Below are 17,099 nucleotides of genomic sequence, written 5' to 3' on the forward strand. Positions count from 1 at the left end.
AGAAATAAGTAAACAAGGAGGGGAGAAGGAAATAAATGAACAATGAAAAAAGGAAAAAGAAAAGCAATGAAGAAGGAAAGATGTAAAGGTTAAAATTGAAATATAAAAGAAGTGAAGGAGGAGAATCAGGTGAAAAGGTGTCATGTGGTTTTAGGGGATTGTCTTTCGTTTACCTGACACCACTGCAATGGTCCTGCCTCCTTAGTGTCACAAACAATGGAAAAAGGTTTTCTCTTGAACGTCTTTGTGTTTTCTTTTGAATGAAGACATGGTGATTTCCCATTCTCCATTTTAATATCCAAAATATTTATTCTACAAGCTGCTGGATGTTATCATTTTAGCTTTTTTTTTGAAAAGTGTTAGTTTCCACTTTTGCTCATCAACTTTTACACTCAGGTGAGTAAACTCTTCAAATTAAGATGCTTTCATTTTGACCGACAGTCTGTTTTTCTCCGTCTATAAGTACATATGTCAATCATTATTGGACAATCGGCAGCCAGGCGAAGGACAACAATCATATTTAGGCTTCATATTTTCAAGATGTTTGAAGTTATATTTGCACATCCATGTAACATCCACGCAGGTGTAACTCCTTAGATCGGTAGGTCGTGAGTTCAAACCTCGGCCGAGTCATACCAAAGACTATAAAATGGGACCCATTACCTCCCTGCTTGGCACTCATCATCAAGCGTTGGAATCGGGGGTTAAATCACCAAAAATGATTCCCGGACGTGGCCACCGCTGCTGCTCACTGCTCCCCTCGCCTCACAGGGGGTGAGGGTGATGGGTCAAATGGCGAGGATAATCTCACCACAGTTTGTGTGTGTGTGTGTGCGTGCGTGTGCGTGCGCAACTGTGACAATCATTGGTACTTTTCATACGTGAGGCACAGATGTAGCATCCACTGGTGTGTCTCAGCCATAACAGGGAGTTGTGAAATGTTCAGGAGGCGCAGCCATGGAGAAGAAGCCCGGAAGAGAAAAGAGGAGACTTCCCAGGTTGAAGATAACTGGAAGGTTCTGGAACCACAGAGCAGGTCAGAACTTGTCAAATACAAACTGGGCCAAACAGAACTACAACAAGAACAAAAAAAAGTGGCTCTGAACATCAGAACAGTTTTTGACATTTTAATGCTCTTTTCATCATAACCTTCATGCAGAGGAGTCCCAGTCGGAGGAGACCAGCAGCGAATTAACAGTCGTGAAGGCAGAGCTTGTGGAGACCAGCAGAAAGTTGCTGGACAAGGAAGAGGAGCTCTTCAGTCAAGACCTTCCCAGTGAGGAAGACGAGGACCGACTCCAGCAAGACTTGGAAGCTCTAAAGATGAACATCCTGAAGGTTGTCCACCACGTCTTCAACTCTTCGTCCTCTTTGGAGTCAGGTGCTCTGAGGGGCGCCGTGGCCGCCATGCAGCTCCAGGAGATGCAGGACCGACGGTGGGCAGGTCCATCTGAAGGGCGTGTCCCATCATGGCGTCCTCAGAAATGTTTGAGCGCTCACAACGAGCTGCTCGCCAAGTTGGTGGAGTCCAGGTTGGCCGAGGCTGCTCAAGACGAGTCGGGTGGTACTGATGGACTTTCTTCCCCCTTTAAGAGGCAGGTGAGCGCCACTTCCTGTCCAATATTAAAAAGGGGCTGTTTGCAACTTGCTCACAGTACAAAACAAAAACAACATTGACTCGCTTATGCAGGCCCGGTGTTGTGCCGAATTATGCACCCCCGCCGTAAAATGCACCCCCTGGCGGGAGCGCGCTTACGTCACTCGGTTGCGTCACCCGTCTCGAAAAGTAGCTAAACTCGGCTAAAACCGCCTCTTTCGGCATAAAAATGTACAGTAGACGGATGACGCAACCGAGTGACGTAAGCGCGCTCCCGCCAGGGGGTGCATTTTACGGCGGGGGTGCATAATTCGGCACAACACCGGCCCTAACCAATCTGGCGCCCTAGGCAAGATTTTAGGTGGCGCCCCCCCCCCCCCACATCGGCAGTGAAGTGTATATACTCACAAGAAACAGAATAGCTTTGTCTTTGATCTTTTTTTTTTACCTAAATAAAGCAAATTAACAATCAGAATAGTTAAGAAGATAAAAAAAATATGAATGAACAAATAAATTAATACAAAAAATAAAAAAAGGAATATATGAAATACAATATTTTTACATAAACACAAAATAAAACGTGTCAACAAGTTGCATAAAATAAATTGAAAATACAATATAAATAAGGCGCTGCACAAAACAAGATATCAAAGCAGTATGACTTTAACAATTATATTACAAAAAAAGGGGATCCTACAGAGTTCTCTATTTGTGCTTTTTAATATTGCATTAACTAGAATGACTTAAAAATGACTGTACAACACCACCCCCTCATCAACCTCACATCACCTGCTACAGCCTTACTCTCCTAGTCTTTCGCGCAGCAAACTTTCGTTACATTATTATTTTCCATAATAATGGCGTAATGTTGTAACAAATAATATTTCTATTAAATAGGCTGTACTTTGCATTGTAATTGATGTGGGATTATTTTTTTGTATTTAGAAATAATAGCACCAACTTTTTTTCTTTTTTTTCTTCCCTCCAACATTTGTGGCACTGGCGTGGCGCCCCCTGATGGACGGCGCCCTTAGCATTCGCTTATACGGTTTATGCCAAGGGCCGGCCCTGCGCTTATGTTACCATTAGTGGTTTTACAATTCTCTATATAATGTTCGGAATTACAAAGATCATGTATTTTTTTTCTACCGGCCCGAATAAAATGGTTGGTGTTTAATAGCGGTCACTCCCCCTGTTTCGCCAACACGTACAACGCGCAAGGAGCGCGTGCACACATACAAAAGTCCAAGATAACAAACAATTTGCTGTCGTGTTGTTATGATATAATATACATTCAATAACAGATAACGCTAGCTATCCAAACCACTAACAACATCCAAAGCGGATGCGCGTGCATGTGTTACGTACATATTTAATTATGCCCTAAAGGCCGGAAGAGGACGGTGTAATACACCGTACATTGGAATGTTAGCGCCCTCTAGACATCTGTGTCAATGTTGCAAACCCTTTTGGGGTCGCTGGTGCCTATCTCAGCTAGAATCGGGCGGAAGGCAGTGTACACCCTGAACAAATCGCCATCTAATCATCCATCCATTTCCTACCGCTTATTCCCTTTGGAGTCGCAGGGGGCGATGGTGCCTATCTCAATTACAATCGGGCGGAAGGCGGAGTACACCCTGGACAAGTCACCACCTCATTGCAGGGCCAACACAGATAGACAGACAACATTCACACACTAGGGCCAATTTAGTGTTGCCAATCAACCTATCCCCAGGTGCATGTCTTTGGAAGTGGGAGGAAGCCGGAGTACCCGGAGGAAACCCACGCAGTCACAGGGAGGACATGCAAACTCCACACAGAAAGACCCAGAGCCCGAGATTGAACCCTGACTACTCAGGACCTTCGTATTGTGAGGCAGACGCACTAACCCCTCTGCTAAGCCCCCTTTTTTTAATATTAACCATTTTTATTATAAAGCATTATAAAACACACTTAAACATTTTTAAGTATTTTAAATTTCCAGAACAATATTCATTGAAAATGAAAGTCCCACGTTTGCTAAACTATCATTGCAGCATGTTGACTTTTGTCACCAGCGCTCAGACTAGATCAGCCTGATCTCAGTCTGTGATCTACTAGAGCTATGCAATCCTAGTCTGTGATTTACTAGATCCAGATTCACCATGAATTGATTAACGTGGACCCCGACTTAAACAAGTTGAAAAACGTATTCGGGTGTTACCATTTAGTGGTCAATTGCACGGAATATGTACTGGACTGTGCAATCTACTAATAAACGTTTCAATCAATCAATCAATCAATCAATCAATCAATCTGTTTGATCTAATTGCATGATATACTAGATGTGCCAGATCTAACTCTCAAAGTCTATGATCTACCACAGGGATGTCCAAACTACGGCCCGTGGGCCAAGTGTCGGTATCTTTAGTTTGGGCCGCGAAACGTCAAAGGTTTATTTAGAAGTCTGACCCACGATACATCTCTAGTTCAGTGTGCATTTTCCTACAGTCTTATTGCTGTGGACATGTCGCCCTTTCATGGACAAATATAATAATTTTTGTTAATGACAATTAGTTAAAACTTTAAAGAGTTTTGACCATCAGTTTATATTACAAATAAGCTATAATCCACACAGAAAGTTAGCACACATGGTCAACAAAACACAATCGGCTCACTGATTTTTGTGGACACCACACACAATTAAAAATTACACACATATAAATCCACTACGAAGCATGATGGGTAATACGCAAAACACTCCCTCTACACTGTGCCATGTTTGGTGTATTTTAGCCGCTTGATATCTCTGATTATTACACAACTTGAAGGTCATCACAGAAGTAAACAAAATAATCAGTAGGAGTCATATATACATACATACATATATCCATCTATCCATCCATCCATCCATTTTATACCGCTTGTCCCTTTTGGGGTCGCTGAAACCTATCTCAGCTGCATTTGTGCGTGAATATAAATCAGTGGTGAGCCACACGTTTCCCCCCTCGGCCTTAAGTGATCTCCGACTTCAATGATTATCTCTCAAAATACCATAATAATGTCACCACATGATCATGGCTGCAGAAATACTATACAGGAACACATTTACACCCTACTTGGCATTGAATCACAACAGTATACTAAATTGGTTAAATTCTGGGGCATTTAAAAATTGATTAATCTAAATTTCTCTGTTTAGCTTATGCAATTTCCGGTCAATAAAGTTTGATTCAAAGTACACACTTCTCAAATGTATATTAACTGCTCCGACCGCATGATGGCGACAAATACACATGTAACAATGTTAATTAAATGACAAACATGACACAATTTAACAAGAGTATACAACTTTTAGTTGTAATATAACATCTGTCAACAACTTGTGATCTGATTGGCTATCGCAACTGTCTCTCAACACTGTGTGTTCTCAAATTCATCCGCTAACGATCCAGGTAAGTATCCAATCACAGGACGCATAAATGTTAAGTTCATCTTCAGGCCATCTAGAAGGCCTTACTGACAACTCGTGATCTGATTGGCTATCACAACTGTCCATCAACTGTATGTCCCCCTTCACTTCCAGTCCAAGGACGCCCGCATTGTTGATTTTGAAGGCGTCTGGCTGAAGATCATACAGCATGGCAACATAAGCTAAAAACAGCACTGGAACGAGCAAAATATGACAAGAGAATATGAATACTTTTAGATATTTAGGGAAAGTAAATACAAAAATCATTTTATCTTTAATTATGATCATGATTTCTGGTTATGTTAGGCCAGCAGAGAAGACCTTGCGGCCCCTGACGGCATACCATTGATATACATATTTCAATATTAGGAATATTAGATGTTATTTAACTTTTTCAGGTATACCACTAATAAATTGTTTTGTCATCTTATTCCGGCACAACTTTAGCAAGTTATTACAGGGTATATATAAAGTGAGTTGTCAAGGAGGCATTAAGCTTGTGTATTACTTGTGAAAGATATCACTCCTAATTATCTTTCTGGCCACACTGTTGTTGGAGAACAAAGCATGTTTATTAGACTTTATCTTTTTGTTTTGAATTTAAATTTGTACAGTTTTCAATACAGTATTTTTCGCCAATGTTAAACTCACTCTTACTGTTATTAGGCAAAAGAATAAACAATATTTTAAATCTTGGTCGATGTCAAGAATTAATCAAAACAGTCACAATTTATTTATCCATCCATCCATTTTCTACCGCTTATTCCCTTTTTTGGGGTCGCTGGCACCTCTCAGCTACAATCGGGCGGAAGGCGGTGTACACCCTGGACAAGTCGCCACCTCATCGCAGACAATTTATTTATAGTGTCCTTAATGACAAATGCCTCAAAAAGCTTCAAAAACCGCATTGACATCCTCGACTCTGATCTCACATTGGGTCAAGAAAAAACTCAACTCAATGGAAACAAGAAACCTTGGGAGAGTCCGCAGTGGGTGACCGGTGCAAGGAATGCCGAGTGGATATGGTTAATAATGTGTGGGCCCAGTCCATAGGAAACTCAGCAGGAGTATCCTCTGCATGTAGAAAGGTTAGCAGTGTGGAGGCGTCACCAACTGATGCATAGAGGAGTGGTCCAACCCTGGTCACGACTTTGAACAGCTAGTGCATCCTCCACGGAAACTGATCCCTGGTCAGCTGATATACTGGACACGCAGAAGAGGGGAACAGAACAGAATTAATGATTTATATTGCTAAAATAAAAAAAATTAAAAAACAGCCACTACTGCCCCAAAGTGCTGTACAAATGAAAAAGTAAATGATTGGGAAAAAAAAGAACAAATTAAATAGGTACAGACAAAACTAAGTACAAAGCTAAAACAAAGCAAAACAATAAACTGTTGATGGCTCTGTATCACTTTCTCAATGCACGGCGACATTGAGCATACAAGTGTCAGAGTTATTCGTTGTCGAAAACCAAGATGCAGAGATGGAGGCAGGCATTGGATCTGAAGACATGATTTAATATAAATAATAGAACAAGAACAAACAAAAAGCACGCACGTGGGCAGAATAACAAACTAAGGCAGCTAGCACTGGGAGTTAGAAAAACAAAAAGGAACTTTAGCATGGAAGCTAGTGGAAAACAAACAGAAAAACTGGAAATAGCTAATGCTAACAGAAACAGCTTACCGCTATGACGACCAGGACGAAATGTAGCACGACAGGTAGTAGCTGTAACAAAATGGCACGACAAGAGTGACATGTGGCAATGACAATGCAATACAATACAATGATCCAGCCCTGACTGGAGGAACAAAGCAGGTAAAATAGGAGCTGGCTGATTGACATCAGGTGTGACCAGATGCCAATCAGCCGCAGCTGAGTGAAAACAGGACACAGGGAGACAAACAGGAAGCTGAACCAAAATAAGAGCACTACACAGGAACTAAGGACAGGAAATACTAAACACACAGAGGATAAGCTAAAACACAAACAAACTGTCAGTGGCAACTCTGACAACAAGTAGAGTTCTCATGCAGAAACAAGGTCAAAAATGTCCCTGCTGGTACAACTTCATCGATGTTCATATTAGAAGAAGGAACATGTGAGGGTTCAATCCAGAGTTATTTAAAAAAGCAGAAAAATTTGCTAAATGCCAAACAACGATGCAGAGCATGCTGGTAGCAGTTTAGCCTTCCTCATGTTCAACAACCAACTTTTACTATACTTCCACATTTCTCAAATGATTCAAATCATTCCTAATCTCATTATACATTTTACAACAGTTAAGTCCAACTATTGTTTGTATCATTGTTATTACTATTACTGATATCCTTAATATTAGCATAATGTGACCACGATGACCCCATGAAAAGCATGTGTGTGTGTATGTGTGCTCCTGCACAGGTGTGTCGCATGGGCAAGCGTGTGAAGGAGGACCTGCTGAGGGTGTCCCGCGTGGTCCAGGACTGTTACGGCACATACCTGGACGTGCTCAACATTTACGCTGGCTTATGTCACAGTTCTTTCTCGGCCCGTTTGACCCAAATTAATTCTGCTGGACTGGAAGCAGACGACTCCGCCTACCTGCTCTTCTGGGCCAATCGCTACTATCCACAGTTAGGGCACGCCCCCTTTCACCCTGAACAACATTCCTTTCATATTTTTCCTGCATCATTTAGACCAGTGGTTCTCAAACATTTTTCAGTGATGTACCCCCTGTGAATTTTTTTTTTAATTCAAGTACCCCCTAATCAGAGCAAAGCATTTTTGGTTGGAAAAAAAGAGATAAAGAAGTAAAATACAGCACTATGGGCGGTATAGCTCGGTTGGTAGAGTGGCCGTGCCAACTACATGAGGGTTGCTGGTTCGATCCCCGCTTCTGCCATGCTAGTCACTGCCGTTGTGTCCTTGGGCAAGACACTTTACCCACCTGCTCCCAGTGCCACTCACGCTGGTTTAAATATGTAGCTTAGATATTGGGTTTCACTATGTAAAGTGCTTTGAGTCACTAGAGAAAAGCGCTATATAAATATAATTCACTTCAGATCTCATCAGTTTCTGATTTACTAAATTGTATAACAGTGCAAAATATTGCTCATTTGTAGTGGTCTTTCTTGAATTATTTGGAAAAAAATAACTAAAAACTCATTGAAAAATAAACAAGTGATAAAATTATAAATAAAGATTTCTACACATAGAAGTAATCATCCCCGTGACCCCAAAGGGAATAAGCGGTAGAAATGGATGGATGGATGGAAGTAATCATTAACTTAAAGTGCCGTCTTTGGGGATTGTAATAGAGGTCCATCTGGATTCATGAACTTAATTCTAAACATTTCTTCACAAATAAAGAAATCTTTAACATCAATATTTATGGAACATGTCCACAAAAAAATCTAGCCGTCAACACTGAATATTGCATTGTTGTATTTTTTTTCACAGTTTATGAACTAGCATTCATATTTTGTTGAAGTATTATTCAATAAATATATGTATATAAGATTTTTAAATTGTTGCTATTTTTAGAATATTTCAAAAAAAAAATCTAACGTACCCCTTGGCATACCTTTAAGTACCCCCAGGGGTACGCATACCCCCATTTGAGAACCACTGATTTAGACTCTGTGTGTGTTTGTTTGTGTGTGTGTTTGTTTGTGTGTGTATGTGCAGGGAAATACTACAGCATGAAGACCTGCGGGGGAGCATAAAGACTTCCTGTCTGGGGTCTCTCCTAACAGAGAAAGAGGTGCAGGAGATGGAGGAACAATACATGAAGAAGAAAGAAGTGAGGACACGGCTTCTGATAATACAGGAAGTGAGCGCCTTAAACATACTTCTTGTTTTCGTACCAAGCACCAGATTGACTTGTGGCTGCACAACGTCCTGCACAGAGAAGAAGACAATTGGACCAAGAACGAGACACCAGAACTTATTGACAACTACCACTTCTCCCCACTCGCCGTCCACGTCATTCAGGTCCCACGCCTGACTCCTTGCTTGTGTCACATGGTTGACTTGTGACTGATTGATGCTGTTGTGTTTTTCAGGTGATCGACGGATCCCTGAAGGAGTGGAGCAGTCTAATCAACGATGACAGAAAATATCAGAGGCTTACTGCTCACTTGGAGAGCTTCCTTACCAGGTAAATAATCATCGTGATTATTTGACAGAAAAATGTGTCACGAGTTCATAACAAGCGTGATACCATACGTAAAAACATGCATAATGACATATGTAACAACATACATGACAACAAGTTACAAAATGAATAACATCATACGTAACAACAAGCGTGACAACAAGTGTGACAACATGCGTAACACATGCATGACAACACGTAGAAACACGTGACAAGTTTCATATATGACAACATGCGTGAAAACTTGTGCGACAACACGCCTGACAACATGCGTAACAAGTGTGACAACATGCGTAACAACATGTTCGGACATTATGCCTGACAACATGAGTGACAATAAATTTAAGTACCCATGATTGTTACACACACACTAGGTGTGGCGAAATTATTCTCTAGCATGACAACATACATCACAACATCAGTAACAACATTTTTAACAACTTCCATAACAACATTTGTAACAACAAAACTGACAACATGTGTTGCAGCATACAAAACAACAGGTGTAACAGCATGTGTGACAACAAGTGTATCAACAAGTGTATCAATAATTGTGACACCAAGTGTGACATCAAATGTAATAACAATTGTGACTACAGGTGTAACAACAATTGTGACAACTTAACAATTGTGACAACCGGTGTAACAACCGGTATGACAACAGGTGTGGCAACAGGTCTAACAACAAGTGTGACAACAGGTGTTACAAAAAGTGTGACAACAATTGTGACTTCAGGTGTAACAACAAAGGTAATAACAATTGTGACAGGTGTGAATATATGTTTCAGGTACAAGAAGAGTGTGGAGAAGTTGGTGAAGAGAAATGATCAAAGTGCAGCAGCATCAATCAAAGCTCACTTGGCTTGTGAGGAGCAACTCAGGTGAGACGATGATTTATTCTTGATTAATAACTGATTATAATGTATATAAAAAATGATTTGTTGCAAAGCCCTGTTCAACCATCGTCAAAGCTCACAAGTTCTGGTAAGGTCAAAAGTCACTGACGAGCCATGAAAATGATTGAGCTCAACTTAGATCCACTTAATGATTATTTTATCATACTCATTAATTGATTCATTTAAATTGATAATTGATCATTAATGGATGATTGATGGATGGTTATTGAATCATTAATGGTTAACAGATGATTGATAAGGTGCTTGTTGGAGTACCCATGATGAGCTATGACCTCCTCAGAGATTACATCAGAAGTCAAAGAGGAAGTGTGTCAGAGCAGCAGAGACGTCGCTGTGAGGACATTTTGGATGCACTGAGGGATTGTGGGTATTCCCGTTTGACTCGTCCCATTCACCTACAACTAAAGGTATTGATTCATGTCTGTGTCACTGTGGACCAGGCTTATTTCATGTGTGTGTGTGTGTGTGTGTGTGTGTGTGTGCGTGTGTGTGTGTGTGCGTGTGTCACTGTGGACCAGGCTTATTTCATGTGTGTGTGTGTGTGTGTGTGTGTGTGTGTGTGAGTGTGTGTGTGTGTGTGTGTGTGCGGGCGGGCGCGTACTTCAGGTGTTTTATAAACAGCTGTGGACTTCTGGCTGGTTGGACGGGTCACTTCCTGTCATGGACTCTTTGTTGGACTCTTTGTATGATCATTTGGCTCATCTGGCTGACGTGAAACCTTCTTGTAGACAGGTTAGTGTCACATGTTTTTACCTGTCTATCTGTCACATGTCAAATGTCTGTCACCTGTTTGTCACATGTGTTTTACATGTCTGTCTTTTACCTATCTATCTGTCACCTGTCAAATGTCTGTCACCTGTCCGTCACATGTGTTTTACATGTCTGTCTTTTACCTGTCTGTCTGTCACCTGTTAAATGTCTGCCACCTGTCTGTCACATGTGTTTTACATGTCCGTCTTTTACCTGTCTATCTGTCATATTTCCTTAATTCGTCTACATGTCACCTAAATTTGATCTCTTTAACTGTTACCTGTCAAATGTCAGTCACTACATGTCTGACTGTCACGTCTTTTACATGTATGTCTTTTACCTGTCTATCTGTCACATTTACCTCTGTTTTAGTTGCCTGTTTTTTTACCTGTCTGTATGTCACATGGCTTTTACTTGTTTGTCTGACACGTGACTTTAACCTGTCTGTCTGTCACATGTCCTTTATTTGTCTATATGTCACCTGTCTTTTACCTGACTTTCTGTCTCCTGCCTCTTACCTGTCTGTCACTTGCCTTTTACCTGTCAGCCCATCACCTGTATTTTACGTGTTTGTGTTTTATTGGTCAAATTTACCTCTGTGTCTATCGCCAATTATTTTTACCTCTTTGTATCACACGTCATTTACCTGTCTATATGTACCCTGAGTTGTACCTGTCTATGTTTCACTTTTTTCTGTCAGTGTGTCACCTGTGTTTTACCTGTCTGTCTGTCACCTCTTTTTGTCAGTCTGTCTTTTACTTGTCAGTCTGTCAAATGTCCTTTACCTGTCTCTCTGTCACATGTCTGTCACATAATTTACCTGTCTATTGGTCACATGTCTCTTACCTGTCTGTCTCTGTCACCTCTTTTAGTCAGTCTGTCTGTCTCATGTTTTTTACCTGTCTGTCACCTGTATTTTACCTGTCAGTCCGTCACATGTCCTTTACCTGTCTCTCTGTCACATGTCCGTCACATAATTTACCTGTCTATTGGTCACATGTCCCTTACCTGTCTGTCTGTCTGTCACATGGAAGTTTTTTCTTTCTGTCACATCTTTTACCTGTTTTCATGTCACGTGTTTTACCTGTCTCTCTGTGACATGTCTTTCTGTCACATGTATTTTACGTGTCTGTTTGTCAGATTTCTTTTAAGTGTCTGTCATGTCATTTTGTTTCCTTTGTGATATGCTGGCATGTTTAAATGTAAAATATTGCAAATCAAATAGCACTCAGACAATTAACCAAGTCAAGTATTTCATTCATATATATATATATATATATATATATATATATATATAAGAAATACTTGACTTTCAGTGAATTCCAGCTATATATATATATTTATTTTATTATATATATATATATTATATATATATATATATATATATATATATATATATATATATATGTATACGCCGCCTTCCGCCCGATTGTAGCTGAGATAGGCGCCAGCGCCCCCCGCGACCCCAAAAGGGAATAAGCGGTAGGAAATGGATGGATGGATATATATATATATATAAATGATAAATAAATAAATGGGTTGTACTTGTATAGCGCGTTTCTACCTTCAAGGTACTCAAAGCGCTTTGACACTACTTCCACATTTACCCATTCACACACACATTCACACACTGATGGAGGGAGCTGCCATGCAAGGCGCCAACCAGCACCCATCGGGAGCAAGGGTGAAGTGTCTTGCTCAGGACACAACGGACGTGACGAGGTTGGTACTAGGTGGGATTTGAACCAGAGACCCTCGGGTTGCGCACGGCCACTCTCCCACTGCGCCACGCCGTCCCTATATATATATATATATATATATATATATATATATATATATATATATATATAAGAAATACTTGAATTTTAGTGTTCCTTTTTTTACACATATACACACATAATACTCAGCTACTCATTGTTGAATTGAGGGTTGAATTGTCCATCCTTGTTCTATTCTCTGTCCCTATTTTTCCAACCATATGCATGTACAGTAGATGGCAGTATTGTCCTGTTTAAGAGTGTCACAACATTGCTGTTTACGGCAGACAAACTGCTTTACGGTAGACGAAAATGTGACTGCTGTTGTTGTGTGTTGTTACCGCGCTGGGAGGACGTTAATGAAACTGCCTAACAATAAACCCACATAAGAAACTAAGAACTCGCCCGCGATCATTCTACAATTATAACGTCATTGGGCAGACACGCTGTTTATATTGTGGGAAAGCGGACGTGAAAACAGGCTGTCCTCAGGTCGGCATGGAGCTGGAGGGGGCGTGGCCTCCAGCTCTGCCTGAATTTTGGGAGATTTTCGGGAGAAAATTTGTCCCGGGAGGTTTTCGGGAGAGGCGCTGAATTTCGGCAGTCTCCCGGAAAATCTGGGAGGGTTGGCAAGTATGCCACTTACATAGTAGTAGTACCCTTAATCACAAATGTCTCAAAGGGCTGTACAAGTCACAACAACATCCTCCCACAGACAACAACAGGGACATCTATAGCTAAATAATGAGACAAAATATGAACTTCACACCATAAAAACAACTGCGGACAGTTTCAGCAACTATCTTTTCAAATGTTTGTCTGTTTTTGGCAATGTACATACATCCATCTTCTTCTTCATCACCTTCCTGATGCCTGACCATTTATTTGTTATTTCAGCTTGTCTGTGGTTTCCAGAGCACACTCCATTCTGACGATTTCAACCCGCTGTCGTTCTCTTGAAACAAGAGAAACAAGCACGTCCTACTTACTTGTGATTGAGCAGAGCGTGCAGAGCTCAGGCCCAAGGCTACTTTCAATATGATTTGCATAATGCTAAGGTGGGGGGCGCCTGGGCAGGGAAACAACTACAATCAATTTCAAATTGATTGTAATTAAAAAAACATGTGCTTAAATTTGTGCATTCGCACACTTTAATACATCAAAACATTTTATTGTGTAGGTACTTTTCTGGATTAAAACATATGCCTATGTTTAGTAGGAAATCCACGCAACTCTTAATACATGAGGCCCCTAGTCTCCACATAAAGTGCCAACAAGCGCAGCAGCCTTCCACTCAACAGAAATTGAGTACGATAATCTTATTGGTCACTTTGCTTCACCCTTAACGACTTTTGCTGCCAGCCAGTGCAGCCCAGGCCTAATAGAACCCGCTAACACGATGTTGCCAGCTACCCAGGCACGGTACAAAGCGTGCAGAGAGGCACAAGCGGCTAAAGCGTGCGTGCGCTCGCCCCCGTAGTGACGATAATTGTGTGGACTCTCTCACTCCAACTAAAGTAGCCAGCCAGCACCTGCCAAAAATGCTCACGCTAATACACGCATCAGTACCAGATTCTTGGCTTTTCAGAGCCCAACTTCCGGCAGTATCAACGCCTCAGATGCTCAAAGCTCTGCCTTCAAGTCCCGTTCCTCCACCACACCAAATCAAGGCTTTGGCGCCACCCATTCCTGCGCCACGCCGGTTCAAGGCACCAACCCCATCTGTTCGTGCTCCTCGTCAGTTCAAAGCCAAATAGGCCTCCTTTTTCCGGCTCCACGCCAACGTTTGGTGGAAACTCACGAGTTAAAACTACAACCTTCCTCCAAGCAACCTTTAGCCCATCACTGGTTTCTACTCTGGTGGCACCAGCTGATGCCACCGGTCAACAGCTCCCTCTGGCTAGGGAGGACGTCTAGAATCCCCTCCTTGGAGAGAACCCACGAGAGGTGGGTCCGCTGTACACGCCTCTTCCAAAGTCCGCCTCCCGTGGGTCCGATGCAGACACCACCTCCAATTCCGCATCCCGTGGGTCTGTGGCAGAAGCTGCCTCTAGAGGAACTTCCCAAGAAACGCCGGTCCGGTGCTCACCTCCCTTCGTTCAAAATACTTTGTGTACTGGTTAGTGTGTTTGTGGTTTGTTTTAGATACTGTACCCGCATTGCTATCCCCAGGCTTCATGTGCGCTTCTCAGCTGCACTAGTTCCTGTTTTGTTAAGCGTCATTACCTGCACACTGTCTTTTGTCTCTGCATCTTCACAACTACCGGAGCCGACCTGCGGCTCCGTGACTGTATGTCTGTCAGTCACATGTCTTTTACCTGTGTTTTTGTCAGTCACATGTCTCTCACCTGTCTTTGTGTAGCGCTTGCTGTGTGTCCTGCATGAGGACATAGTTGTTCATTATGTGAAGAGGATGATGAAAAGCAGTTTGAAGAGCAGAGAGCAACAGATGGGCGGAGCTCAACGTATGACAGAAGACGCTCAAAAGCTGAAAGACTTCTTCAGTGCGGTGGTGAGTCTACATCATGTCGCCTTGTGTTTATGAGTTATTACAGCTCTGTCTTCTGCTACATCCTGTCTGCGTCCAGGTCTGCGGCGTGTTGTTGCGACTCGAAACTGTGCTCTGCGACATGGCCAACATCCTTCAACTACACGACCCAGGAAGTGTTCAGCTGGAAATGGTTGCCTTCGCTAAGAAATTCCCCGACCTAAGGTTTGCTTGGCCGCTCTTCGGATTAGCATAGGGGTTCTTAACATTTTTGATTTCGGGACCAACTTTTTCACAACTGAGGGGCCTGAAGCCCACTCAAATATTAACACTGAATTAGTAATCTTACGCTTGATTTCAATCGTATTCCATAATTAAATCACACCTAATTACAGTTTACCAAGATAAACCTTGCCAAATGATATAAAACCACGTGTTAATCACAAATAGTATCAAGGCTTAGGTCAGGCTAATTACAAAATAAATACTAATCAAAAATACAGCCAAAGGAAGGACTCACAAAAACTGATGAGAGATACATTTGCATATAAACATGCAGTGCAGAAATAAATACATTGTAACTAATTTAATAATATACATGCAAATGATAATATAGTTTCACAAATTTAGTCATAATTATTGCGCTTCAGAAACTATATGGACTTTAGTTCCAGACTTGTTCTGTTTCTTACTGGCCCATAAGGACCACAGCTGAGAAACAGATATTTTTTGGCAAGGGGCTATCAATAATGTGCCCCTATGGTTAAAAAACACTGGCACCTTGTGGTCAACTGGGGAGTTAAACTAGATGTGTGTCATATGTTTGAACACGTGTGTATGTATGTGTGTGTGGGATCCCCTCAGTGATGACCTGCTGTCGGCACTGCTCGCCTTCAAAACAGGCCTCTCAGCGGCCGATTACCGCTCCATCAGGCGCAGTCTAGAGGAAGTCCGGCCCTTCCGTGCCTCCACCAGTCAGGGCTTGGTGTCCTTCTCCAAGCTCAAGGTCAAATGGATCAGGGACAGGACAGCCTACCTGGACCAGAGCCACTCTGACTGATGTAAGTCCACCACATCACATCTCCCCCCCATGCGCCCAACCCTCTTACTTTACCCCTTACCCACACACCCTCATGACCCTCCAGATCTGTCCCCACCAAGGTATCAAATTCACAGTGCTCATGTGTACGCATGATGAAGGCATTTGAAGACGTTTTAAAGGGGTTTTGGTAAATAGTCTCTATCTTTTATACCTGGACATACCCAAAGTGTTTTTCGTTGTATGTCACATGCCGGAAGCTGCCATGCAAGGCGCTAGCCACGACCTATCAGGAACAAGGTTGGTTGTGTGTCTTGCGACAAGGATGGCGGAAGGTGGATTCGAACCAGGAACCGTCAAATTGCTGCCATGGCCCCTCTATCATCTTTTGAAGTCATGTGACGGTCTTTTGAGGTGTTTGAGGGTGTTTGGTATTTTGAATCGATGGTGTTTTGAAAGCGTGTAAAGGTATTTGAAATTTTGAAGGCTTTTTGTGTCTTTAAACGGTTAGATGGCATTTTGAAGGCATGTGAAGGTGTTTTTAAAGGTGTTTGAAGGAGTGTGAAGGTGTTTGGTGTTTTGAAGGTATTTTGTAGGGGTTTCATGTTTTGAAGGTATTTGGTTTTTTGAAAGCTTTTTGTGTCTTGAAGCCATTTGAACCATTTTTGAAAGCATGTGAAAGTGTTGTGAAGGGACGTGGAGGTGTTTAAAGGTGTTTTAAAAGAGTGTGAAGGTGTTTGGTGTTCTGAAGGTGTTTGGAAAGCATGTGAAGATGTTTTGATGCCGTCTGGTGTTTTGAAGGCGTTTGGTGTTTAGAATCCGTTTGCAGGTGTTTTGAAGGCTTGTAAAGATGTTTGGTGTTTGAATACGTGTTTGGTGTTTTGAAATCGTAGTTTTTTTTTAAAGGTGTTTTCTTTTTTAAACTCTTTTTTGAGGATGTTTTAAGTCTATGAAGGTG

General features: G+C 41.8%; 1 protein-coding gene and 1 long non-coding RNA gene across 2 annotated transcripts; one reads left to right on the forward strand and one right to left on the reverse strand.

Moving 5' to 3' along the window:
- The first annotated feature begins 866 nt into the window (after positions 1–866).
- tnfaip2a (tumor necrosis factor, alpha-induced protein 2a) lies at positions 867–16,211 on the forward strand. Its single transcript, XM_061901424.1, has 12 exons — positions 867–1,036; positions 1,160–1,599; positions 7,456–7,667; positions 8,722–8,836; positions 8,905–9,027; positions 9,099–9,193; positions 9,979–10,071; positions 10,388–10,514; positions 10,714–10,839; positions 14,977–15,126; positions 15,203–15,327; positions 15,967–16,211. Exons 1-12 carry the CDS (start codon positions 958–960, stop codon positions 16,160–16,162), a joined length of 1,881 nt encoding a protein of 626 aa, XP_061757408.1. The 5' UTR covers positions 867–957; the 3' UTR covers positions 16,163–16,211.
- Positions 6,020–7,410, reverse strand: LOC133553341 (uncharacterized). Its single transcript, XR_009806899.1, has 2 exons — positions 6,739–7,410; positions 6,020–6,251 (listed from the first exon to the last, which is right to left on the reverse strand). It is a non-coding gene; the product is annotated as an uncharacterized LOC133553341 (long non-coding RNA).
- Positions 16,212–17,099: the final 888 nt, after the last annotated feature.

This window comes from Nerophis ophidion, linkage group LG05 (genome assembly GCF_033978795.1).
Source record: "Nerophis ophidion isolate RoL-2023_Sa linkage group LG05, RoL_Noph_v1.0, whole genome shotgun sequence".
Taxonomy (NCBI): Eukaryota; Metazoa; Chordata; class Actinopteri; order Syngnathiformes; family Syngnathidae; genus Nerophis; species Nerophis ophidion.